Raw genomic sequence first — 27,960 nt, 5'->3', positions numbered from 1 at the left:
GTGGCAGGTTAGGAGAACTAATGTAGCAGATTAGGATAATTAATGTAGCAGGTTAGGATAATTCATGTAGGGGGATAGGAGAATGAGGTTATGGTCAGGAAAAGGGTTAGGCTTAGCTAAAATGCTACAAGGACAGCAGGTAACCTAGCAGTTAGAGTGTTGGGCCAGTAACCGAAAGGTTGATGGTTCGAATCCCTGACCAGACTACGGGAAAAATCTATCGATGTGCACTTGAGCAGGGCACTTAACCCTAATTGCTCTGGTTAAATGAACTTCTGCTAAATTACTCTAACGTAAGTAGCCAAGAGCCAGTATAAGAGGGGCGGGCTTTCTATGGGCGTGGGCGTTTCTTACCTAGTCTTGGCGAGGACGCGGGTCGCAGTCAGACGTTTCTCACCTGTGAATGATAAAGTGGGTGGATCGTAGTTTAGATATGTCCACCCCATTTCAGTCACGCCCGGCGCAGAGATAACAGAAAGGGAAATAATTGAGAAGGAAATCATCTGCAGTAGGGTTTCTTGAGTTTGCTGTCGCGCGGAAGAAGTTGCCTTAGCAAACACGGAAACCGGTAGAGCAAACGAATTCACCCCGTAGTGCCTACAACCGAGTAGAAGGTAAGTTTATTTTTTATCAAGGTTACCTATCAATCGGTCCCTCTGTAATCCTCGTGGGATGAGATCTATTTATAATATGTTAGTGGTCTCTTCCAAGTCTGTTGCGGGTAACTCTACAAACGACGACAGACAAGTAGGTTATTTTTTATTAGTTCTGTGTCATGTGAGCTTTTGCGTTTTTATCGCGAATGTAGATCGAAAGGTGATGCGTCCAGCAGCATTCGCACTACTCGACGTCAAGGTAGCCTTGTCACTGTTTCAGGTGACAACGTAGTCGGTGGTAGTAACGAAGGGACATTTGGGAAGATTGCAAACTAACGTTACATTGCTAGTTGATGGGACTTAATATTGATACTCTCTTTCTAGTCATTTCACATTAGTCCCGTCAAATTTGCACTGACAGTTTGAGTATAGCCATTGAGTAAAGCTAACCTGGATGGCAGCATCTGCAAGGGTAAGCCAATTGTAGGCTACCTGTACAAACAATTATTATTTTACCTTTTCATGATAAGTAATTAACAATGACAACACCCAGCCAGTGTCCAATCCTATACTCTGCTGCCCAAAATTGGTGGCTATTCCGAACCACAGCCATCAAACCTGTAGTAGTGCACTTTACGTTGACCAATTTACTGTTTTTGGGAAGCTACGCTGAAAATATAGTTTACTAAGCTACCAATAATTTCACACTGAAAGAAAGTAAGCTACCCTAAAAAAAAATACATGGTTTACTCAACTGAAGGCTAAAATACACTTTGTTTAAATATGACCGCAAAGTGATTTGTTCTTGCAATTTGTAGTCTGACATTTCAGAAAATGTCAAATGTTTATTTTAGCCTATTAAACAAACCATGTTTCAAGTGAGAATTACGCAGGTCTGATGTGGAAAAATATACATTTGCCTACTAAATATTTAAATTACTAAATGGAGTTCACTGCTCTCCAACACTGCCAATTTATCTGATGTTTGCTTGTCTTGGTTTGAAGTTGTAATTTGAGACCATGGCTTGGAGGGTTGGTTGGAGCACAAAATGCACGCACGCCCTGATATGGATCTGCCCTAAGGATACACAATTTGCACACACTCGCATTCAAGTGGTTTTGGCACCTGAAATACTGGGTCTCGTGTTTGAGTTGTTTCGTATGGTAAAGGTGTGGCATTGAACTGTTGAGCCAAACCTGTATTCAGTTCAGTGAATGTCCTACTCAAGCCACTGCGCTGTCTTCAAGCTATTTAGCAGAATGCAATGTTCCTGGTAGGAATCGAGTCCTTCCTTGGGGACTAGACCATACACACCTTAAAATAGAATTATATGATTAGTACGTGCATAGCTGTTCTGCAATCATATCTACCATCTTGCTTAGTTACTTCCCCCACCCATTTTTTATAGATACTAAAGTTGTTCATGCCTGGCCACTCCTAGTACCTGCATTAACTAGATGATAAGAGACAGCCTGGTCTCAGACTACACGTAACATAGTAAATGTAAATCCGGGGGACTCAAATTAGTATGATATGTTACATTTGGTATAGTAGGGCGTTAGGTAGCCTAGTGGTTAGGACTAGTAACCGAAAGGTTGCAAGATCGAATCCCCGAGCTGACAAGGTAAAAAAATCTGTTCTGCCCCTAGGCCGTCATTGAAAATAAGAATTTGTTCTTAACTGACTTGCCTAGTTAAATAAAGGTAAAATAAAAAATAGTTACGTATGACAGAAGGTTATTTAAGACAGAAAATAAAGTAGGGTGGTTGAGCGGGCAGGAGTATAAAGCGAATTTCTTGTAACCCAAAGGTTGTGTGTTCACATCTCATCACGGACAGTTTTAGCAACTTTCCGACTACTTTTTAGCTACTCTGCAACTACTTGGCATGTTGGCTAACATTAAGCCCCTAACACCAGCTAACGTTAGCCACCAAGCTAGCGTTGCTGACAACAAATTGGAATTTGCAACAGCACATGAAATGGATGATGGACATCCACAAATTAATACATACCATACGAAATGTAACATATCATACCAATTGGAGTGTCCCAAATTAACATTTTACATCTACCCAAGAGTCAAGATTTTAAATAGGGGGGCATTAAGCCTACCTGGAGTGCCAGATGGGTGATGTTTGCACTGTTGGGACTATGCCATTGGTTTCCCAACCACCAGGCCGCAAAGCATTGGCTACCGGGCCGCCAAATACATTTCTTATTTTTCCCGCTGGTTTATGACTATCATTTTCTTACCTTCTCTTTTCAAGTACTTTTTGAACCCAGATCTAGACCCAATGCACGGAAATCTAATCGGGGCAACTGCAAGACGAATCATGCCGGGTCCCTCGAGTGAATGGATAAGGAGTTGTGTTAAAGGGCAATTCTGCCACGTTTCAACCTCAATCATTATCTCCAGCAACTTTTAAAATGTATTTATGTACATTTTTCAAATATGTAGATGGACACTGGTGTTGTGCTGGAGATTATGGAAATTAGGTTGCAAGTGGTGTAATTGCCCTTTTTAGTGACACTAGTCTTTTGAGTTGACAAGCCAGTCATACGAGTTGAAAGGTGACTAGGAAATCCTTGACAGTCACAGCCCGCTGTATGAGCTTACACTGATCCTCTTAACACTATGACAATGGGTACCATCAATTGTGGATGTCAGTAGTGTCCTTTCTAGACTGAAGTTGGGCAATAAGACCCTCAGGAAATGCATGTCAACACTGCAACATCATATCACACAACTTCCTGTGGCAGTTGGCCCACAGTTAGCACTTTGTTGCTGAAAACCCACATTCATGTGACAGTCTCTCATTCTCATGGTCGTCTTGTCTGCATTCCCTCATGTCTCCCACGAGAACCCATTCCTCCTATGTGTTTCAGATGGGGCTTACGTGCATGAGATCAGCCTGATTCCCAGATCTGTTTGTGCCAACTTGTCAGTCAGTGTCATTTTCGGTCTGAGTGACAAGGAGTTGGCGAGACGGCACAAACTGATCTGGGATCAGGCTAGCATGCGTGGGTCATTATGAGTGGGAACAGTCCTGATTTTAAGCTGTGTACTCACACTGGTTTACTCTGGTTTAGTTGTCCACTCCTGCTGGCACATGTAGTGGGCAGCCAACAGCATGGACACAGAGATCCTTGAGGTGATCCTCCCCCTCTGTCTTTAATCAGAGCATCAGTCTGAGCCCATAATGAACTTAGAGACACCTGGATGTTATCCAGCTGGATGTTATCGCTCTGTCCCTCTCTCATCCCTCTCTATCCCCCTTTCTCTCCCTCTTTCTCTCTGTCCCTATTTCACACTTTCTCCCTGATAGGGGGGACAGGGGTTAGAAACTAAACACAAAACACTGTTCAGTGTCACCACCTCAGGCCCTATGGGTGACATGATCAACACGCGGCCATGTTTTGCATGGAAGCAGGAGAAACCCTTGAAATATATGCTGATCTGGACACAGCTTCATTAGCCTTCACCCAGTATAAGGCAGCGTTTACACAGACAGCCCAATTCTGATATTTTTTCCACTTATTGGTCTTTTGAACTATCACTTAAGCTCTTTTCACGTAAGATCTTTTGCAGATCTGATCTAATTGGTCAAAAGACAAATTGGGAGTTCTGATTTGTGCTGCCTGTGTAAAATGCAGCCTGAGGCATAGAATTATAATGGTGGACAAGGCAACCCTGTACAAGTTATGTAATCTTGAAGATATAGATCTCACCTGGAATGTAATTACAATGTTACCAAGGAGGTAAAAACTGGTTACGACTGGGTGTTGTAGTCTGTACTTGTAGCCTGAGGCCCATGAGTATGTACACACACACCCACACCCTTGAAAGAGTCATAGCTAGAGACACAAGCAGATAGAAATAGAAATTGACCTAGAATACCTGGGCCTGTATTCATAAAGCGCCTCAGTCCAGGAGTTCTGATCCAGGATCAGCCTTTTGGATCATATTGATAAAGATTATGGACAGGTGGGACCTTATCCTAGATCAGCACCAGAGCTACTCTGATGACGCTTTATGAATACAGGCCCAAGGATCGAAGGGGGGAGTAGTAGGTTAAGATGTGGATCTGTGTATTCACCAATTTAACCTGAAGAGTGAAGGTATTCCTAAAGAGACACGGCGTCTTGTTCTTAAGGGAGTGGTGGCTGAGTATAATGAAATGTCTGTCTAAACTTGCTCCAGACATTCCTCACTGGCTGTCCTGTTTTCTGTTCCCCTTCAAAGGAAGTTAGGGAGCCCTCATGTGTCTTCCTCTGACTGGTCTGCCGCTCTTTACTTGTCCGTAAGACGACGTTGTGTAATACATGACAGCTGGGGTCCATTCAATATGGCACACCGTAGCATTTTTGTTTTGCAACAAACCAAAAACCAAGTGTTTATTAGACAAAGTTCAGGTAGTCCCTTCATGTTGTCAACTTCATCGAGCATAGGCATCAAGCAATAGTGGGAATGTTCTGTTTTTGGTTGTTAAGGGATAGGAAGACAAGAGAAAGGTTACGATGCATGTATGGAACAGTTGTTGGAGAGAAGTGCCCGTGTCTATGTAGGGAGCACCCGGTCAATGCCCAGAAGTTGTCTTGTTGAGGGAAGCAGGAGTGACAAAGACCAGCGTGTAAGTGCCAAAGGTCATGATAGAAAGGTGTGTGTGACTCCGATGACGTGTGCATGCACAATTCCTGATTGTCACAACCCATTTAGAGTCTGATCCAGTTTATGCTTGGACAAAGTCGGTCCATAACGCCTCTTACGTCTCATGAGAAAATCTACCAAGATTACAGCAGATCATCCTCGTAATACATCCTCATCGTACAAACTCTAGCGTGCAGCCGAGCGTGTGCAAGCGGAGGTGTGTGCGCGTCCTCTCATACATGGCAAATATTCCTGAGAAGCACGTTTCATGTAACACATGTTTATTTCACGCATACCAATGCATTTTCAGCAAATGGGAATTACATGTTAAACCTTTGTAGAACAAGCTCGTGTTCAGCGTTCTCAACAATGATCACGTGTTCTGAAATGGTTACAGTAATATTATATATGACCTGAACTTAGACGGGTTGAGTGAATTATACACTTAAACATTTCACTCAAACTTTGTCTCTAAGGTATTAAATCCAAGGAACGGGACGCCGTATGACCAAAATAATTACGTCAGTTGAGCTGTACCTTTAGTCATTTGGAACAGTCTGAACTGCACCTGAATGCTGTTTGTGGTTGCCCCTCACTTTAAAGTAAGGCATTTTGACCAAAATAGTTTGCTGGGCTGTAACAGTCTTCGGTTAGCTCAGCATGTCTGCATTTTTTTCCCTCTGGACACGTGTCCTATTTTCCCTATCCATTCTACAGCCATGTCAGAAGCTAATCAGTTATTGTACAAGGAGAAGCCGAACTCGATAAATCCGGTCATGTGTTCAGGACAAACTCCTGGGCCAAACCATGATCATCAATTAATTTTTCAACGGGTGTTTCCGTGACTTGTGTTTCTCCTCTCCGCTCTACAGCCACTATGTTCTGGCTCACGTTCCTTTCTCCAGCCTACCTCCTGGGTGGTCTTATCGTTGTTGTTGTCTTCGTCCCACAGCCACCATGTCCGAAGCGGACAAGTTCCTCTACAGAGACGGCGGTAAGGTCGCCAACCCCCTAGACCAGGCCGACTGGGCCACCAAGAAGCTAGTATGGATCCCTTCGGAGACGCTGGGTTTCGTGGCCGGCTCCGTCAAGGAAGAGAAGGGAGAGGAGTGTGTGGTGGAGCTAGCCGATACAGGCAAGAGGGTGACGGTGAACAAGGACGATATCCAGAAGATGAACCCTCCCAAGTTCAGCAAGGTGGAGGACATGGCCGAGCTCACGTGTTTGAACGAGGCTTCAGTGCTGCACAACCTCAAGGATCGCTACTACTCTGGCCTCATCTACGTGAGTGTTTTGCATGCTTCATATGCACATATTTACATAGACAGAATCCACATAAATACGTGTAAAATAACACATGTATACAGAAACTCTTACCCAGAACAATTTACACTTCTGATAAATACACAGCACTCTGGACAACCGATTTTGGAACGGCATATTGTTCACGTTCATCTTTTGCCATATTGTGAGAGATTTGGGTCAGAATCTTGGTGTAGATGGTTATTGTTGCCTATGTGCTGAGTCCCTTCTCTTGTAACTTTCAGACGTACTCTGGCCTCTTCTGTGTGGTGATAAACCCCTACAAGTACCTTCCCATCTACTCCGAGAACATCATTGAGATGTACAAGGGCAAGAAGAGACACGAGATGCCCCCTCACATCTACGCCATCACAGACAACGCTTACAGGAGTATGATGCAGGGTGAGAGGATGTGATGCCACACACACCTGTGCCACATACACACCTGTGACGCGCGCACACACTCACATGTATTTTCTGTCTTCTATTTCAGATCGTGAAGATCAGTCCATCCTCTGCACGTAAGCTATGTCTCTGCTCAAAATCTTCCCGGTTTTATTTATGCTTGTTGTCTAGCTCCTATGAGATGTCTTTTGCCATCTGTTCCCTTCTTCAATCAGCAACTCCTGTTCTCTCCCTCCGTCTCTCATTTCTATCTCATTTCTCTCTCCTTTCCTGCAGAGGAGAATCGGGAGCTGGAAAGACTGAGAACACCAAGAAAGTGATCCAGTATCTGGCACACGTTGCCTCTTCCTTTAAGTCAAAGAAAGACCAGGTCAGTACCAGCCCTCCTTTTCACCTCCTCACTCCCCTTCTTCCTACACCTCCATTCTCTGTCCTCTGTAGTTGTCCTGTTCTGCTGCTCATTTTCTCATCCCCCTGTACTTATTACGGGTAGTCAGGGTAGTTGTTCCTAGCATTCCTGTTTCAGGCCCGGACCTGCCTGTCTCGCCTCCCTGGAGTCACCAGGGCCAGTATTCATAAACCGTCTCAGAGGGAGTGCTGATCTAGGGCCAGTTTTAGCATTTTACCTCTCAATATGAGCGAAATTACATGGACGGGGCGACCTGATCCTTGATCAGCACTGCCTTCTACTGAGACACTTTATGAATAGGGGCCCATTTCCTGAATTCAGGTAGTTGAATACAGCCCATTGACATTGGATGGGACTGTAATAACTGTTGCATGACACTGTATTAGTTTGTTTTACCACTGTAGGCTAGTACTTGTGATCAACTCTTTCTCTTATCATCGTTCCCATCTCTAGGGTGCAGCGTTAGCACATGTGAGTTAATCGCTCGCCATCTCTCCCGCTTGCCAGCGTCCCCCCCCCCCCCTTGATGTACATGTATGTTCTACTAACTGCAAGCTGTGTGCTGGTGTAATGTACAGGTGAAAGGCTGTATCTGAGGTGTGATGAAGTGTTATGTTATACCAAAAGCTTAACGCCTTAGAGATTTAGGACAAGAAGAGTACTGCGTGATATTTCAAATGACTGCATAGTAAAGCAGATCAAGTAACAATGCTTCAGACTGTTTACACAGGCTGCCCAATTCTGGTCTTTTTTTTTTTCTTTCACTAATTGGTCAAAAGACCAATCGGATCAGCTCTGAAAAAGATCTGTTATGTAGTGGGGGGGGGGGGGGGAGATCAGAATTGGGACGCTGTGTAAACACAGCCCTAGAATCAAATTGAAGTTGTGTGTGTTTAGCCATCAGCAAAGTGCTCATGAGTCAGGCCACACTAGTAGTGAAGGGGTAACCCAGTCTCACTTTTGTCTGACATGTCCCACCCCACTCCCTGGCCTTTGTCCACCTCATCTGGTTGGTCTTAGAACAAGTGGTCAACAACAAAAGCTGATTTACCTGTTTTGGGTGTTCCATGCCTGTGTGCTGTCTTGGGATCTTGGCGACTGTCTCGAATGTACTTTAAGTGCTTATCTTTTGTGCTTGTGTAAGTCTGGGCTTGTGGTTGGGACGGGAGTGTGTCGGAATGTGGAATATTTAACACGAATGAGTGGCTGTTTATTCGGAAATTATAGCTTCCCTGCGGTCATACTTTCTTGGTTTGTAGCATATCCTGCTGTTTACTGCTTACAGCTATGCACACCTGCTACTTTCTATATGTCTATGATGAAAACTGATCTAAGGCAGTATACACTCGGGACAGTTTTAGGTACACCACCACATTCACGAAAAATGGTTTGCTCCTACAGACAGTGAGTCAACTAGCTGTGGCCTGCTATAAAAAGCAGGCAGACGAGCATTGACGCATTCAGTTACTGTTTGATTGAATGTTCCAGTATCTCAAACGGTCGGCCTCCTGGTCTTTTCACTCACGACAGTGTCTAGGGTTTACAGAGAATGGTGCGACAAAACAAACATCCAGTAAGAGGCCGTCCTGTGGGTGAAAACAGCTTGTTAATGAGAGGTCCAAGGAGAATGGCAAGAATCAGGGCCACAAATAAAGGCGGAATGCACAACTCCTCCATCCTTGTCACGGATGGGCTTTTTCAGCAGACCACCACACAGAGTTCCACTCCGATCAGTGGCACGCAATCACCAATGCTGGACACTTGAGAGGAAAAACATTCCCTGGTCCTACAAATCCAGGTTCCTGTTGAGTCATGCTGATGACAGTCAGGATTTGGCGTAAGCAGCATGAGTCCATGGCCTCATCCTGCCTGGTGTCAACGGTACAGACTGGTGGTGTAATGGTGTGGGGAAGGGTTTTCCTGGCGCACGTTAGGTCCCTTGATACCAATTGAGCAACATTTGAACACCACGCCTTGTAGAATTGATGCCCTGGGTCCAACCCGGTACTAGATGGTCGTACCTAATAAACTGGCCACTGAGTGTACCGTGTGCATAACATGGCTATAGTTCCACGACAAACGCATGGAGTCAAGCGGGTGCTCCCAATGCTTCTCGCCAAGATGAAATGCAACGCTTGCAGCAATGAATTAAGTAGTTGCAGCATCTTACTGCATGAATGCTCATGTTGAGTCATCCTGCCATCCTACTGCCATAATGATAACGTTTGGTATACCTGTGAGTATATTTGTGAATATACTGCATGTATATGTTTTGTCACCAGGGGGAGCTAGAGAAACAACTTCTGCAGGCTAACCCCATCCTAGAGGCCTTCGGAAACGGCAAGACGGTCAAGAATGACAACTCCTCCAGATTCGTAAGAACCTTCTTTTTTTTTTGCGTCTTTGCGCAATTATGTGATGGCGATAATGACGAGACCAGTATTGACTAACTGGATCCACTGCCAGCTGGTCTTACAAGTGACAAATCTCGCCTTATCTCTCTTCCCAGGGGAAGTTTATCCGGATCAACTTCGACGTCAATGGATACATTGTGGGAGCCAACATTGAAACTTGTATCCTTTCGATCAATACGTCGTCATAGTTCTAGAAGGACATGTACAGCCTTCAAGCTAGAATCGTTAGTTGAGAAAGCTGAGGGATGGGCTTGGATAAATAAATCCACACACGGTCATGGCTAGAGCTATGGGTGTGAGGACTGACCATCCACGATGGCAGGGTTTTAGTTTTAGCCTTCCCTCACTGTTTAACGTTTACATTTGTTTACAAACATTGGAGTCATAACAAGCTTATATTTTGGGTTCTGAGGGCGCACGGCAGTATAGCTAAGCTAATGAGGCAGTTTAAGTTATTCTTCAAGAATCAATGGATATGTATCACTCATAAGTCCAAAAATCGATGTAGCAACTAAGGATTGTAGCTTTAACATCAAATATTCCGTAACTTATTGGTTGTCTGTGGTGGGTTTTCTTTTCTTGACGAACCATGTTGCCAGATCTGCTGGAGAAGTCCAGAGCCATCCGGCAGGCTAAAGATGAAAGAGCCTTCCACATCTTCTATTACATGCTCACAGGAGCTGGGGACAAAATGCGCTGTGAGTGACCAACAAACTCATTTTATATCAATGTTTATGCCATGTCATTTTTTGGGGGGGGGGTGCAGGGCAATTATTACATTTTGTCATTTTAGCAAAAACCTTTATCCCAAGTGACTTAGAGGAACAATTAGGATAAGTTCCTTGCTCAAGGGTACATTAAACCAACAACTGTTCGGTTACTGGACAAACGCTCTTAACAGCTAGTTTACATGCCGGGCATTATTATAAGTATAATGGTTGGACTGTAAAATAAGTCTTGATTTTAAATCAAATTAAATCCACTAACACGTTTTACTTGAAGCCTGCAGATATAATGCTTTATAACTTGATATAACTAAAGCATATATCTTCCTTTTTATAATGTCTTATAGTAAAGCTTATGTGTTCTGTCTCTCTCTAACCAGCTGAGTTGTGTCTGGAGGACTACAAGAACTACCGCTTCCTGACCCACGGGAACGTGACCATCCCTGGTCAGCAGGACCGGGACCTGTTTGTGGAGACCATGGACGCCTTCAACATCATGAGCATCCCAGAGGAGGAGCGGATAGGTACGCTAACTCCCCCTGTCACGCCTGATTTTTAGCCTGTAATACTACAGTATTCTAATAGCTTTTTTCAAGATCAATGCAATTTCTGTAAATAACTGATGTCTTGTGATTGATGGTCTTGTTCTCCATCAGGTCTTCTGAAAACTGTGTCCGCCGTTCTCCAGCTGGGGAACATGAGCTTCAAGAAGGAGCGCAACTCTGACCAGGCCTCCATGCCTGATGACACAGGTACTTTACATCTGTTTTACACTAATCATTCCTGGGGTTCCCCCAGGATCGGTACTGGGTTCAATTTTTTTATCTTTTAGTTCAGCAGTAGCTGACCTGTTTCTACTAATCAAGAGCTCTGTGATTTTAATTGAATCAAGTGTGTTCTGGGTTGGAACAAAAGTGCGCACCCTCTACTCCACCACTTGGGTCCTTAATGAGACTTTGTCTCCTGCAACCCTCCTTCATGGCTTCTACAACCCCTTACCTTCTCCATTCATCCAGCACCAGCCACTCATCCACCCCTTTCTCTCTGCCTCAGCGGCCCAGAAAGTGTGCCACCTGCTGGGCATGAACGTGACCGACTTCACCCGGGCCATCCTGTCCCCCAGGATCAAGGTGGGCAGGGACTACGTGCAGAAGGCCCAGACCCAGGAGCAGGCTGAGTTTGCGGTGGAGGCCCTGGCCAAGGCCTCCTACGAGAGGATGTTCCGCTGGCTGGTGATGAGGATCAACAAGGCCCTGGACAAGACCAAGAGACAGGGAGCCTCCTTCATCGGCATCCTGGACATCGCTGGCTTTGAGATCTTTGAGGTGAGCTGAAGATCGTGGGAAAGGGGTTTGTTGGTCATTGAATACAAAACAATGGCTTGGCGTGAGTGGTCGTTGATTGTCATTTGGTTTTCAAAATGCATCTTCATCTCTATTTAGATGGTGCGTGGATATCATTACTGTTTTCTCACGTTAAGATAAACGTTGCATTTCTGAGTTCCCACCAACAAGGTCTGTCTAATGTGTACCTTCTGTCTTTTCCCCGCTTTCTCCTGTAGCTGAACTCGTTTGAGCAGCTGTGCATCAACTACACCAACGAGAAGCTGCAGCAGCTGTTCAACCACACCATGTTCGTCCTGGAGCAGGAGGAGTACCAGAGGGAGGGCATCGAGTGGAGTTTCATCGACTTCGGCCTGGACCTGCAGCCCTGCATCGACCTCATCGAGAAGCATGTAAGTATATCGCCACCTCCACCTCTTCCCTAATGGACCTGAGGCTTATGTGATTTGTTCTGTTCCAAATTACACATTGTCTTAGGATGGATTGCTGTTTATGCTTGTCCAAATGTTTTGTTTACCTGGCTGCTGTCACCAAATGTTAACTTGGGCATATTTTCCCCAAAACCAATGCAAGTCAATATCCCCTAAAGTTAGCATGTTTTAAATGTCCTCCACATTTCTCTCTGCTGTTCCTAGGCCAGTCCTCCTGGTGTGCTGGCTCTGCTGGATGAAGAGTGCTGGTTCCCCAAGGCCACGGACAAGAGCTTTGTGGAGAAGGTGGTTCAGGAGCAGGGAAACAACCCCAAGTTCCAGAAGCCCAAGAAACTCAAGGACTCTGCCGACTTCTGCATCATCCACTACGCTGGAAAGGTCAGTTCACCACTCGTGGTGAATCTATCAATCACTAATTGGGTGGTAAAATTCAGGACTTTATGAATGTTTTTAGATCCTACAACCGGGATTTCTAAAAAAAAAACGGAATTTTGCAACCCGTATAATTTATCTTGAACCTGAGAAAATTGGTAATACCACAATGTCTTGACTGGTCAGCTATGTGATCACAAAATGGTTCCTCCCCAGGTGGACTACAAGGCAGATGAGTGGCTGATGAAGAACATGGACCCCCTGAATGACAACGTGGCCACGCTGCTCAACCAGTCCACTGACAAGTTTGTGTCGGAGCTTTGGAGAGACGGTAAGTCTCGTGAGATACTGAGAGCTGACTGGACCTGTGAGGGGAGGGCTCATAATGATGGTTATCAAATGCATGAAAACCATTCATTACGAGCTGTCCTCCCCTCAGCAGCTTCCACTAGACTAGAAAGTAACTGGGTTGGGCTGTAGACTCTAATAGTGTGATGTCACCTACTGTTGGTACATGGAACTGCATGATTGGTGTTGGCCAATAGAACTGCAGCAACCTTTCTGTATGTTTGAACTGAAAGTACATGGCGAAAGAGAAGAACTGCAGGAAAGATGAGTTGATAAGTGCTATCTATGATCCTGTTGCTCCTTTTCATTCTCTCTCTCTCAGTGGACCGTATTGTGGGCCTGGACAAAGTTGCTGGGATGTCTGACGGGGGGATGCACGGGGCCACTAAGATCCGTAAGGGCATGTTCCGCACCGTGGGCCAGCTCTACAAGGAGCAGCTGTCCAACCTCATGACCACTCTCAGGAACACCAACCCCAACTTCGTCCGCTGCATCATCCCCAACCACGAGAAGAAGGTATGGTGTCTACAGTCATCAAATCTTCCATTGATCAATGAGTGTGTTTGACTATAAACTTAAATATATGATTAATACGAGGCACAAGCAGTTGGTCTTTGCTTCAGCACATATACTATAAAATGAATATTTAAAATCCTGGCTCTTCACTTTGTCACTGTCAGGCTGGTAAGCTGGAGCCTCATCTGGTTCTGGAGCAGCTGAGGTGTAATGGAGTTCTGGAGGGGATCCGTATCTGCAGACAGGGCTTCCCCAACCGCATCGTCTTCCAGGAGTTCAGACAGAGGTAACCACGGAAACATATCTTTTTGTTGTCATCTCCTTCCTGTTTATCAGCTTCACTGTCAGCAGACTAGCCTCTTACTGTTTAACTTGAACTTCTCCTGCTTTCCCAGATATGAGATCCTCACTCCCAACGCCATTCCCAAGGGATTCATGGATGGCAAACAAGCCTGTGTGCTCATGGTAAGAGGCATCCGAACAAACCATCGTTCAGCAGTCTTCCAATGTCATTCCCAAATGTCATCCTCTCTCCTTCCTCTTCCCAGATCAAGGCCCTGGAGCTGGATTCCAACCTGTTCCGGATTGGCCAGAGTAAGGTGTTTTTCCGGGCCGGCGTCTTGGCCCACCTGGAGGAGGAGAGGGACATTAAGATCACCGACATCATCATCAGCTTCCAGTCCTGGTGTCGTGGATACGTGGCCCGCAAGTAAGGAATTTGTCATTTGGAGCAGTGACTAGCATAGGTTTGGCTTGTGATTTTTCTACTGTATATTAGTTGGTGTGAGCATGCTACGTACACATACTCCAATAACATCATGTAGATTGATTGAACGTTTTTTTTTGTCTGTCTCCAGAGCCTTCATGAAGAGACAGCAGCAGCTGACTGCTATGAAGGTGATCCAGAGGAACTGTGCTGCTTACCTCAAACTCAGAAACTGGCAGTGGTGGAGACTCTTCACTAAGGTACACGCACTGTTGCACATCCATATGGGAGCATCCTAATATCAGTGTTGCAGACCTCATCCCCTACTCCTCAGCTACCTGCATTGTCCTGAGTCCCTGTCCTCTTCCCCCTACTCCCCCAGGTGAAGCCTCTGCTGCAGGTGACCAGGCAGGAAGAGGAGATGCAGGCTAGGGAGGATGAGCTGGAGAAGACCAAGGAGAGGCAGCAGCAAGCTGAGGAGCAGCTGCAGGAGTTTGAGGCCAAGCAGCAACAGGTATGGAGTGTGCCTTCTAGTAATTATATTTCTATGGATTAGACTAGGCTCCAATGTAAGGTAATGACTGGTACACTCAGAACGATTATGAATTGGTGCCTTTCAATATGTCTTATTGGTGTAGTTTCCCAGACAGACTAGTCCTGGACTAAAAAGCATTTAACTGGGATTTGCCATTGAGTTTGCTATTTAGTCCAAGGCTTAATCTGTCCAGGAAATCGCCCCTAGTGTCTTACACATTGTTGATGGATGGAGTGAATTACTTCCATACCATTTAACACCATAGTATCATAAACCAACCAGCATCTCAGCCTTGGTGTGTATCATTGCCCTGTTTCTAACACATGCCCCCCACTCCCCCTAGCTGAATACAGAGAAGCTAGCCCTGCAGGAGCAGCTGCAGGCGGAGACGGAGCTGTGCGCCGAGGCGGAGGAGATGCGCTCCAAGCTGGCCACCAGGAAGCAGGAGCTGGAGGAGATCCTCCACGACCTGGAGTCCAGAGTGGAGGAGGAAGAGGAGAGGGTCACCCAGCTACAGACCGAGCGGAAGAAGATGCAGACCAACATCACGGTAGTTAAACTTTTTTTTTTTAAGTTATATTATTTATGGTGGACTTTAACTTTCCCTTGTTAATTGAGCCTTGTGGTCCAAACCTGTCAGTCACATGTAAAGATATTAACTTTATTTCTCCTATTAAATTGCCTTTGCAAATTTGTAAATTTTCACTGGTTTTCATTTTCCCTTCCATTTCACCCTCCAAGGGGTGTGGTGCTTTTAATGAACTTGGAGAGGAAGAGAGTGATGGAAGGAATTGAGGTGAAAACATCTGAATTAAAAAGTTCCATCTCTCTCCTTCCATCTGTCTGTAGGACCTGGAGCAGCAGCTGGATGAGGAGGAGGCAGCCAGGCAGAAGCTGCAGCTGGAGAAGATGACTACAGATGCCAAGCTGAAGAAGATAGAGGAGAATGTCATGGTGCTGGATGACCAGAACAACAAACTCAATAAGGTTTGTAGTACAAGTTGAGGCATTGGCATGTTTTTTCAGATGGATGGAAGAATAAAATAATCAATTGGGCAGTTATTCAATCATTCCAGCAATAAAGCAAGTAATCATGGACCAATTTTTATTAAGAGTAAAGTAGGGACTAGGTGTTATCTTAATGTAATATCCGGTTGTGCTCTTATGGTTCAGACATTGTGTAACCTTCTGGGGTTGTTATTTTGTAACAGTGTGGGGTTATTTGTTTACTTGCAGGAGAAGAAGCTGTTGGAGGAACGTATCTCAGAGTTCACCACCAACCTGACTGAGGAGGAGGAGAAGTCCAAGAGCCTGCAGAAACTCAAGAACAAGCACGAGGCCATGATCACTGACCTGGAGGGTAGGTGGACCGTAGACATACAATGACATAGATTCTACGTTTATGAGGTGAACCACTTTAAAGTATTGAGACAACCCTGGTTTCCTCTCCCTCATCAGACCGGCTGAGGAAGGAGGAGAAGAGTCGTCAAGAGCTGGAAAAGAACCGCAGGAAGCTGGAGGGAGACTCCACGGATCTGAATGACCAGATGGCTGACCTGCAGGCCCAGATAGCCGAGCTCCGAGCCCAGCTGGCCAAGAAGGAGGAGGAGCTAATGGCTGCGCTGGCCAGGTGAGGGGGAAGGGAAATGCATGATTGGAGAAAGGGGCCTAAATTCATTTACTGATTTGTCATTTTATAAATGACACATTATAGGCCGCATGTATGGGGGGGGGGGACGCAGGCCATATTAAATTGGCTTGCGGCCCGCATTTGGTTGGCCTGAATGAGATGTTATTTTACTTTCCATTGAAAGAGTTTAATCTGCTGTTTATTAGGATCTCATTAAGCCCATACAGTAAAACCAAAGCTGACAAAATAGTCTTGTATGACTTTTAATTTCAATGCTTTACACTCTAACCCCCATCCTCCTTCGCTCCCCACCCCCCTCCAGGATAGAGGAGGAGGCCGCGGCCAAGAACACGGCCCAGAAGAAGATCCGGGAGCTGGAGGCCCAGCTTTCTGAGCTGCAGGAGGACCTGGAGCTGGAGAGGGCTGCCAGGGCCAAGGCTGAGAAACACCGCAGGGACCTGGGAGAGGAGCTGGAGGCTCTGAAGACTGAGCTGGAGGACACACTGGACTCCACTGCAACACAACAAGAGCTCAGGTACTGGGAGCGTCCATGCACACACACACACACACACAGTTGGAGGTGAAGGACAGTGGTTTGCCATGCGTAAATGTCAAGTTTTAGTTATAGACCATTACCTGTTGAGAAGACATATGGGGCCAGTCCTCAATTCCCCTCTTCCTCCACCACTTTCAATCGCTCTCTCCTGTTGTTCAGAACCAAGCGTGAGACTGAGGTGACCCAGCTAAAGAAGGTTTTGGAGGACGAGGCCAAGGTGCACGAGCAGCAGGTGGCCGACATGAGGCACAAACACAACCAGGTCTTCGACGAGCTCAACGAACAGCTGGAGCAGGCCAAGAGGGTGAGGGCTCACTTAAACTGCATTATACTGTTCATATGTAGGCATCATGGGAATTTCTCTCTTTTGGGGGGGCATATGGTTCTCTAACATGACTGTGTGAATGGTGGAGTCTTTATTTTAATTTTATATTGCCTGTCGATTGACCGGTCAGCCCGTAACATTCAAGGTTTTACTGTAACAGTTTGTATTTCATATTGAAGTCTTCATCAGCATGAATTTATATAACCAACATGAACACTTTCTCGGAAGTAAAAAGAGCTGTACTTCATAGTATTTCGGTAGAGAACCGCCGATGTAACCTCCTGCCCATGTGTCTGCTCGTTCAGAACAAGGCGTCAGTGGAGAAAGCCAAGCAGGCCATGGAAAGCGAACATAATGAGCTGGCCATCGAGCTGAAGACCCTGAACCAGGGGAAGAGTGAGTCAGAGCAGCGCAGGAAGAAGGCTGAGACCCAGGTCCAGGAACTGCAGATCAAACACACTGAGAGCGAGAGGCAAAGAAAGGAGCTGGCCGAGAAGGTGGCCAAGATGCAGGTAGGTGTGGGTTGGATGCTTGGCTGTAGCTGATGGAGAAAGGAATATGAGGCAAGAGGGTGAATGAATGGGGGATGCAGAACACTTTGGGGGTTTTCAAAGTATTATGTTGGTGGATGGATAGATTAACATGATACAATTGTATTTGTCACATGCACCGAATACAACAGGTGTAGACCTTAGAGTGGAATGCTTACTTACGAGCCCTTAACCAACAATACAGTTCAAGAAATGGAGTTAAGAACATTTTTACTAAATAAACTAAAGTACAAAATAAAGTAATAATATAACGAGGCTATATACGGGGGGGTACCGAGTCGATGTGCGGGGCTACAGGTTAGTTGAGGTAATTTGTACATGTAGGTAGGGGTGAAGTGACTGCATAGATGATAAACCGCGAGTAGCGGCAGTGTGAAAACAAAAGGGGGGTGGGGTTAATGGATGATAATGGATTGACGTGGTTAAATGGCTGTGTTAATTCCTCCTTTCTGTCTAGTCTGAGCTGGACAACGTCAACAGCGTGTTGAGTGTGGTTGAGAGCAAGTCCATCAAGGCAACTAAAGACTGTTCCACTGTGGAGTCTCAACTGCAGGATGTACAGGTACGGTCACACAGACACGCTCACCAACAGAGACGCGCGCACACACCCATGTTGTGCTCTTTAGAAATGGCCTTAAACACACACTAACCATTCTTTCTCTCTTTTTTTGTCCTCTTTCTAGGCGCTGCTCCAGGAGGAAACTCGTCAGAAGCTCTCCTTCTCCACTCGTCTGCGTCAGATGGAGGAGGACCAGAACAACCTGAGGGAGACACTGGAGGAAGAGGAGCAGGGCAAGAAGAACACGGAGAAGCAGCTCTACACCCTCCAAGCTCAGGTTAGTACCAGCTCTACACCCTCCAAGCTCTGGTTGCTAGCACATTCCTCTGTCCCTCTATCTCCATAATACTACCCAGTTTTGTTTCCCCTATCGTACATGTATTACACCACCTCACTGAATGCAAACCGAAATCTTCCTATTTTCTCAATAAAATCCTGATTTTGAACTATGCCACCTTGTACGCTTGGACATACAAACCATGAAGTCTGAGGCATTTCATGTATTTTACGTATTGACACGACTTGATGCTTTAGCTTGACCAATCGGCACTACATTTCATGTGCATCTCTTCCCCTCCCTTTTTACCTTTCTACCAAACTTCTCATACTCTTCTCTTATCCTCAGCTGACGGAGATGAAGAAGAAGATGGAGCTGGAGACCCAGTCCCTGGAGGGGGCGGAGGAGAACAAGAAACGGATGCAGCGGGAGCTGGAGGGCGTGGGCCAACAGCTGGAGGAGAAGGCATCGGCCTACGACAAGCTGGACAAGACCAAGACCCGTCTGCAGCAGGAGCTGGATGACATGATGGTGGACCAGGACAACCTCAGGCAGACGGTGTCCAACCTGGAGAAGAAGCAGAAGAAGTTTGACCAGGTGAATGGGTTGATGGGTGACGGCATAGAGGTTCTATAGCATCATATGATGATGATGAATAGATCAATCATTTTCGGTTCAAATTTGCTTCATGCACTATATCAAAACAAAAAGTTGGATTTTACTCAACTGTCTTACTGACATACCTTCTTGCTTGTCACTATAACAGATGCTGACTGAGGAGAAGACCATCTCCAGCCGGAATGCTGAGGAGAGGGACCGGGCTGAGGCCGAGGCCAGGGAGAAGGAAACGCGGGCCCTGACTCTGACCCGTGAGCTGGAGACCATTAAGGACCTGAAGGATGAACTGGACCGGGCCAACAAGGTCCTCAAGGCAGAGATGGATGACCTGGTCTCATCGAAGGACGACGTCGGTAAAAGTGTAAGTCCGATCACGAATGTTGTTGTGGAACTATTGCGAGTGGGTGAATCAAGTTCTCGATTCATTGAGTCCTGTCTTATAGACTCCTAAAAATACAAATCCAGTCTGACCTTCTCCAATGTGTTTTACAAATCGGGAGGATGTGAGGATAGTTTGGAACTTTCCCAAATGCCGCAAAACGTGAATGCACCATCCCTCCCACACTCCCTCATTGTTGAATGAAAATGTTTTAATTGTATTCTGAAGTTCCTCCTTTTTGCCTCTTGTGCAGGTCCACGAGCTGGAGAAAGCGAAGCGTGCCATGGATCAACAGCTGGAGGAGATGCGCGTGCAGCTGGAGGAACTGGAGGACGAGCTGCAGGCCACGGAGGACGCCAAGCTGCGTCTGGAGGTCAACATGCAGGCCATGAAGGCCCAGTCCGACAGGGACCTGCAGGCCAGAGATGAGCAAGGTGAAGAGAGGAGGAAGCAGCTGGTCAAACAGGTACTGGGTTGTGTTCATTCCATACCAATTGGAAGAAAGCAGTCTGAAACCGGAACAGACTACTTGAACTTATACAATAAGAAATGCTCTAATAAGAAATGTAACCTACTAAACACAACCTTGGATCTGTGTGATGTTCCTCAGGTGCGTGAGATGGAGACTGAGCTGGAGGATGAGCGGCGGCAGAAAGCCCTGGCCGTGGCTGCTAAGAAGAAGCTGGAGGCAGACCTGGGAGAACTGGAAGCAGGCATCAGCATGGCCAACAAGGGTCGTGACGAGGCCCTCAAACAGCTGAAGAAACTGCAGGTAATACAGAGGGACGCACACAGGAGGGCAGTGAGTTTTAGGCTACTTTTTTGAGGCACTCTGCTTTTACTGGTATTTCTAGGATTGTTCGCTAGTGTTGCTGCATGTAGGAAATGTTTTGTAATTGACACAAGCTGTTTCCAATCAATTAGGTGTTGGCTTGCCAGTCGCTAGACCCAGGTCTCGGTCGGGGCTACCCCTTTAATTCGCTACATTATACTTCCATGGTTGGTTTCATTGACTCTCCCCTTTTAACTGACCAATTTCTTTTTCCTACAACTTCCAAGTCTGTTGGAGAGGATCAGCTTGTGCAAATTGAGGTGTAGAATCAATGATCTACAAAGTCTTCCCTGCCAAATAATAATTCTGTGCATCGCGTTAGTTATGTTATGGGTGGGAAGGTTAGTGTTAGGACAAACGCACTACCATGATACACTTCCACACTCCATCCCCAGGTGGCAGCAGCAACTGGGTTGAGATGCTGAGCCAAGCCTTTATTTGCACATAGGTGCTGCCAATGAAGATGATAGGCAGTGTCCCAGCTGGCATAGCTTGAGGCTGCTGGTTTTGTTTGGTGGCCACGAGGCCTTTCGTTTGTTTTTGTCTTTAGTTTGTGTATGCCTTTTTGTATTTGTTTTGTCACCATCTGAACAAATAATAACCTGCTTGGACTGGCCGACCAAGTTGTCATGAAGGTGCTGGAATGTTGTGTAATTGTTTGTCATGAAAGACACGTTTCCCCAAAATGTTCTTCAAGCTACGTTTGTTCCATGTGGTGGGGTGTGGCTTGAAGCATGACGTTACTTATTTAAAAGGATAATGCAAGATCCTCTACAAACCCAGAATCTGATGACCTTGTGGATACCATTTGTTTGTGTCTGCTTGCTGTCTGAATGAAGTTGGCAGTTTCGTGGGCGAATGCTAACTAGCATTAGCGCAATGAAGTCTACGGGTAGCAATGCAGATGTTTGTCTAAAGTAAGCTAGGAGAGGTTTGGAGCAGTGCTAGTGAGTTTCAGCTGATGGGTTTTGGTCAACAAATGTTTGTGGCGGTGGCCATGAGGTTAGTACATTGTTTGCAGCTGGTATTTATCTACTGTAGGGCATTTAACTCAAAATCAAAACTATCGGTTTTGCAGGATTAGATTTCCCAGTTGGGAGTCTGAGTATGTGTTAGCGCTAGGCTAGTGGCTAACTGTTGCTATGGTTGGTAGCATTGTGCTGAATGCAGCCCGAGCGTAGTTTCTCAAGGGGAGTTTTGTCCCCAGTTTGTAAAGTTAATCATGTTTTAGGAGAGTGCTGATGGGAAAAAAACTAAACTTAAAAAAAAATAAAAAAAACGGGAGGCGGATTTGTGGGGGGCCCTGAAGGAAAATTGTTTATGCTAAACTAGATGGTGGTTCCCAGGAAATTATTCTTGTCTCTAGCTGAGACCTTCTGGGCAGAGATCTGTGTGCCTTCTGCAGGTTGAGAGATTCGTGTGTCTATTTAAGGACATGTTCCTTGTCAAAGTAGCTAAGGTTGTGGTTCCTCAGCAGGCTGACCGTGAGCTTGTTTGGGTGTCAGATTTAGCTGACAATTTTCTCACTAAACTGTGTGGGAGATTCTTCCCAATCGTGATGCTAGTGTGAATCCGCTGGAAGACCTGATCTGGGTTTTGCGGGGTGACACTGCTGTTTTGTGAGGAGAATCAAGAGCTTGAAAAATAGTTTGGAAAAGCCAGATCCACTGGTTTTGACACTTCCTGTTGAGGAGCGGTTGACAGTTCCTGTAGCATGTAGGCTTAGTGAGTCTCCTGTTAAGGTGGAGGAAAGTGAGGATATGGCTAGCGGTTTCCCTCCAGTGAGTACTCAGGGCTGAGCAAAGAGGCGTTGGGGAACAGGGTTGTTCCTAGTGAGTGTTCTAAGTTGGTTAATGTTCACTTGTCCCTGGTGGTGGTTGCTCCAAGTCGCTCATCGGTGCTTGCATATCAGATGGCACTTGGTGCTTGTGACCATGGGCCTAGTTAATGGATTTGGTCTCAGTTTTGTCATGGTAATTTCCTGTATTACTAAATGAGGAGAGTTTACAAACCACACACAAGTCAGAGTTATATTTTAAACTCCATCTGTAATTATGAGCTTCACCATAGCCCTTTGACTCTCAGATCAATTCAGTGTCTATAAATGAATTATCTTAGAGTGCTTACAAAAGAATACTTAGTATCTTTTATAGCCAAGATACACCCCTCTCAACTCACATGACGAACCACAGATCTCAGAAACTTCACAAAGGGCCTTTTACTTGAAAGAGGAGTATCCCATAGCCAGATAGCATTAGCTATAAATAATTGTTCAGTTTGGTCTCTTGGGCGAGGTTCTACTTCTCATTCTTGGTACTTCATAGTACCAAAACATTACCTCATCCAATGGCATATGTCAATTCTAGATACCTCCATCTCAAATACACCCCCTCCTGGACATGCTCAGTGGGGAGTGAGCCTCTAGGTCATATACTAGGTTAAGATTCATGCAACATCAGAGGGGTAATACAATGGTTCCAGACACTGCCATACTCCTCCCCCCCCAATGGGAAAAGGAGGGAATGACTGGAGTACAGACATTGTGGAGATAACTAACTGGTTCCCCATTAATCACGCCATCCCTTCACATGGTTTAGGAATAGTTACAGACACATTCACATATGAAGACAATGTTCAAACCTGACTTCTCCCTTTCTGATATTCTGCATATTACCAGACATGTAAAAGACAAGCCTGACCTCTCCCCTCTCTGGGCCCCAAGTGACTTTTCCCTAGAGAAGAAAGGAAAATGCAACTGCCAACAGTATAGTCCAAAAGAAGACATTCTAATGACAAGTATAAAGTAAATAAAACATCTTATTTATCTATGTTACCTAACTAATTCTGATTCAGCTACGACAGTTTAGAACCAGAGGGGTCACAGCTGGTCCCTTGAACAAACCAAGTCAGACTTTTAGCATGAAGTAATTACCTGAGTGCAGAGCAGTAAATTTGATGGATTTTTGTTTTAACTGGCTTCTGGTTTTGAGAATGGCTTGATCTCTCACATACACGGTGACTTTCTCTATGCACCAAAAGTGAGCTGAAGGTATGTTTAACAGCTGTTAGGTTTACACTGACAAAAACGTAGTTCACAGCTCACTACAAAATAGGCAGTGTGCAGTCTTCAGTAGAAGGATACCAAGCCCTACAGTCTGGTGTGGTACTTGACTCAGTCCTTTGGTTCTCTCCTATACAGGCCCTGTTGAAAGATCAGATGAGGGAGCTGGAGGATCTGCGTCTGTCCAGGGACGAGGCCCTCAACATGGCCAAGGAGAACGAAAAGAAGGTCAAGGCAATGGAGGCTGACACCATCCATCTCCAGGAGGTATGTCTGGCTGCAGGGCTCTGGCTCGCTGTCTCCACCCCCATTGTCCATGTTCTTATGCGCCTCATGACAGACTCCTCTCCATCTTCCATAGGAGTTGGCGTCTGCTGAGCGAGTCAAGAAACAGGCCCAGACAGAGAGGGATGAACTGCAGGATGAGCTCAACAGCCACAACGCTAAGAAGTACGGCTCAGACACATCATAGAAACACTGAAATTGCATTGATTTGCATCGAGTTTGCAATTTCTCTGATGGGTTTTCTTCCTCCCAACCAAAATGTCCCCCCCCCACCCTCAGTTCCCTGACGGTGGATGAGAAGAGGAGGCTGGAGTCTCGTATCGCTAAGCTAGAGGAGGAATTGGAGGAGGAGCAGTTGAACACAGAGATGGTCAACGACCGCTTGAGGAGAACCACACTGCAGGTAATGAACTGATCGCAGAGGAGCTGTACCGAGGAAAGTGTTTGATTTATCTGGGTTAGTCACGAGGAGATGAAGGGAAAAGAGGGACTCTGGTTGAAGAATAATTGAGTTCTGTTTGTGGTGTTTCAACCCGAATCGTTAGAGCTCTATTTGTAGTAGAAGTACCCAACTGAGACAAATACACCATGTCTAACGTTATAGGCCGGCCACTACATTGTCCAATTCATCTCAATGCATAGTCTTGTCCATACCTCCACACACTCCGCCCTAGACTGACCAGCTGACCACTGAGCTGACGGCAGAGCGCAGTACCGCCCAGCGCCTGGAGGGGCTCCGGGCCCAGCTGGACCGGCAGAACAAGGAGCTGAAGCTCAAGCTGCAGGAGCTGGAGGAGACTGTGAAGTCCAGATACAAGGCCTCTATCGCTGCCCTGGAGGCCAAGCTACTGCAGCTGGAGGAGCAACTGGACTTGGAGTTCAAGTAAGTAAAAAAACATTGGCGCGGTCTCCCTTGGTCTTTCCTCAATTCCTCACGTCCTCTATCCTTGTTTCCTTTTCAATGTATTGTAGGAGAGGATCCAAGGTCCCTCCCCTTTGACCGATTATGAATTTTGAGAAGCAGGTTAGGAGAACGCCCCTTCATGAGTCATGTTTTTTTCTGTTCTAAGGGAGCGTCAGCATTCGTCCAGGCTGGTCAGGCGCACGGAGAAGAAGCTGAAAGAGGTGCTGCTGCAGGTGGAGGACGAGAGACGCAACACCGAGCAGTACAAAGCAGAGGTGGGTCTACTCTGCGTGGAACTAGATCAGTTACCTACTCCAACATCAGTTGCCTATCCCTATATCAGTAGCAACATGGGTGTAATGTATATCAGTGAAGGCTGTTGAATTTTTAGAATGGAGCAAATGGCATCAAACCCATGGAAGCCATATGTTTGTATTTGATATCATTCTACCTATTCTACTCCAGCCATTACTATGAGTCTGTTCTCCCCAATTAAGGTGCTACCAACCTCCTGTGGTGTGTGTGTTTGAATAGTCTCAGGTACAATGTAACCAGACAAGCGAGACGACGGCTGCAGATTGTATTGTAGAGATCTGGGGTGTTCATTATTCAGGTTGTTTTGCAACGGAAACGTTTACTGTGGGAACCAAACGGAAGTAAATGGAGAGGGACCTTCCTGAATTTGACCAATAAACAATTTTTTGTTGCAAAACGTTTTCAGTTTGGAGTAAACGATTTCTGTTACAAAAACGTTTTGCAACAGACTAAACATTTTCCAACGGAAACCGGCGAATGAATATACCCCAGATAATCTGTGCAGACCTGTCCTGTATCTGCGCTGATATCTGGGAAAACAACCAGAAACCGCATGCTGTATAGCTGCAGCCACTGAACCACCTTGCACAGTTACTGTATAGCCTTCATAGATGGATGCATATATTTGCAGCCACTGATTGAACGTCCTCTTCCTGTACTCCACAGGCGGACAAGGCGAACAACCGCACACGTCAGCTAAAGCGTCAGCTGGAGGAGGCAGAGGAGGAAGTGACACGTGCCAACGCCAACCGCAGGAAGCTGCAGAGGGAGCTTGATGATGCCACTGAGTCGCAAGACGCAGTGACCCGAGAGGTCAGCACCCTGAAGAGCAAGCTCCGGTATGGTCATCCCTCCCGCTACCCTATATTCATTAGAGTGAAATGTTGCAGTTAGAAATGGATTGTGTAGAGCAGAGTTTCCCAAACGCTGTCCTGGGGCCCCCCTGGGTGCGCGTTCTGGTTTTTGCCATAGGTGTAGAATGTATGTCGGGTAGAAGGGATCATGTCAGAATTTTGGGGGGGAACATTCTGAATTCACTGAATACAACCCAGCCTTTTGATAGTTAGACTGATTTATAGTTATGGTGTTTTTGGCACTCCTTTTTACAGAAACAAAATGTGTTACTGGGTCTTTTGACTTTGAACACGCATAAAAGGATCTCAATGTATTTAAGTAATTGCGCAGTCATAAAACCTGTTACCAAATATCTCTGAAGTTGTTGATTTACTCTTTGCAGGCGCGGGGACTTGCCTTTAAACATGCGCCGTGTCATGAATCGCACAGGCATGGGGGACAGTGATGAGGAGATGGATCTGACCAGCGACGCATCCAAGCCTATACCCGAGTGAGATGAACGTGACAGGAGAGATGCAAACTTTTACAGGGACCATACTGGAAATGCAAAATCTATCATAGATTTAAATAATAGTGCATTCTATAGCTGACTGCTCCATCAGCCATCCTTGCTATCATACAAATAATTGTATACCAAGATTTATACTGCTCTCTTCAGTGTCCATTTTTGACCATCTGTTTTGTTCAGGTAGGCCTAGTTGGAGATCTGAGATCGTTCTCCTAGATTTACTAATTCACATTTGAAATCTGTACAGTGCATGTGTGCAAAACAAATCTGTGGCCAAATTATATTTTGTCATGAATGTGACTTTTTTTAGAGGCTAGCTTTCCAAATATGTGACTTTCTAGATCCATTTTTCTACTCAGCCATTTTCAATATTATAAGAAGTATATTATTCCGACATGGTTTAGCAGCTTAAATTGTTAGTGTGGCTAGAATACACCACAATATCCGCTGCCACCTCTTTTTCCCTTGGAACTTGTATGATACTTTTTCTGCCATCTTTCGCTGTGCACAATGTTTTTTCTTTATGAATGCAGTAATTTAATATGGTTTATTAGTGTTGTACTATGTACTTCTGGTATACATTTTTTTCACTGGTATTTTCTGCACACACATTAGTACTTAACTTTTAATCCACATTGTAGTACATGCATCACATTTGCACACAGTTATTACATCTACAGTTAAAGCCTGCACTTTATACCTGAAGGTCACAGGCATGAAGTTGGTGCATATACACTGAGAATAACTACAGCCTAAACACTTGCAAATTGTATTATGCTGAAATATGTGCGGGTTCTTTTCTGATAGTTATTGGTCTCTTGAAATGATTGACTGCTTTGTTGATCCATGTGCTCTGCTAAATAGAGAGAATGGTGGTGGGTTAGATGGCACTGTTCTTTGCACATGAGTGGCAGTGAATACTACATGGTGTGAATTCTACTTCACATCTAAGAATACATACTCTTATTTTTAATCTAGCTTGGTCACTTTCATTTGCTGTTATCGCACTTTCACATATTTCAATTGAGTTTAGAGGTTCTGCAAGATCTAGTGGGGATGTATGCTTATGCTGAATTTTCACTCACTGTTTAATGAGTTGTCACTGAGGGGTATATTGACAATTGTTTTATTTCAGAGTATTTTGTATTTTATCAGATGCCATGTTTCAATAAAATGATACTAAAGGGATATGACTGCAATATTTAACCCTGAAGTTAATACTTTCACTGCATCAATATTAATTTTCACACTAAAGGAATAAACAGAAGTTTTAAACGAAGGAGCGATACCACAAATTAGCTACAGTATTTACACATATGCAGTCCTCAAGTACACCACCAGAGGGTTCAAAGAGTATAACTAGAAATATTGCCTATGCTCCCCTCCCACTGTATATTTTGCAGTGGAAAGCGAGATGAAACCGGTTGGCCCCGACTGGTACGGGGTAGAGGGGGGCTTGGGGCGACGTGGGGGGAAATTGCTGATCTCACTACGCACGCACTGCAGGTTTGACGTTTCCCGACACTGACAAACATTGTCATTGACAGCAATAAA

At 45.4% G+C, this 27,960-nt stretch overlaps 1 protein-coding gene across 2 annotated transcripts; it reads left to right on the top strand.

Annotated features, from left to right (window-relative positions):
• The first annotated feature begins 341 nt into the window (after positions 1–341).
• LOC139567727 (myosin-9-like) lies at positions 342–27,594 on the top strand. Of its 2 annotated transcripts, XM_071389180.1 has the most exons (41): positions 391–614; positions 6,198–6,529; positions 6,793–6,949; positions 7,041–7,068; positions 7,229–7,322; positions 7,815–7,832; positions 9,644–9,736; positions 9,871–9,934; positions 10,375–10,473; positions 10,881–11,024; positions 11,157–11,252; positions 11,554–11,825; positions 12,062–12,235; positions 12,479–12,652; positions 12,863–12,977; positions 13,317–13,510; positions 13,675–13,796; positions 13,906–13,975; positions 14,059–14,219; positions 14,368–14,476; positions 14,599–14,730; positions 15,095–15,301; positions 15,601–15,738; positions 15,988–16,111; positions 16,210–16,381; positions 16,704–16,916; positions 17,097–17,241; positions 17,568–17,774; positions 18,271–18,375; positions 18,497–18,649; positions 18,998–19,246; positions 19,416–19,628; positions 19,900–20,112; positions 20,257–20,418; positions 23,678–23,806; positions 23,901–23,989; positions 24,104–24,227; positions 24,499–24,707; positions 24,895–25,003; positions 25,710–25,882; positions 26,281–27,594. In XM_071389180.1, the coding sequence occupies exons 2-41, from the start codon at positions 6,203–6,205 to the stop codon at positions 26,390–26,392; spliced, it is 5,889 nt and encodes a 1,962-aa protein (XP_071245281.1). In that variant the 5' UTR covers positions 391–614; positions 6,198–6,202; the 3' UTR covers positions 26,393–27,594. The 2 variants fall into 2 exon arrangements, with proteins under 2 accessions (XP_071245282.1, XP_071245281.1); XM_071389181.1 differs by lacking the exon at positions 7,815–7,832 and having other exon boundaries at positions 342–614.
• The last annotated feature ends 366 nt before the right edge of the window (positions 27,595–27,960 follow it).

Source organism: Salvelinus alpinus, chromosome 2 (genome assembly GCF_045679555.1).
Source record: "Salvelinus alpinus chromosome 2, SLU_Salpinus.1, whole genome shotgun sequence".
In the NCBI taxonomy this organism is placed as follows: domain Eukaryota; kingdom Metazoa; phylum Chordata; class Actinopteri; order Salmoniformes; family Salmonidae; genus Salvelinus; species Salvelinus alpinus.
The sequence above is the reverse complement of the archived record's forward strand: the minus strand, read 5'-3'. Positions and strand labels throughout refer to the sequence as shown.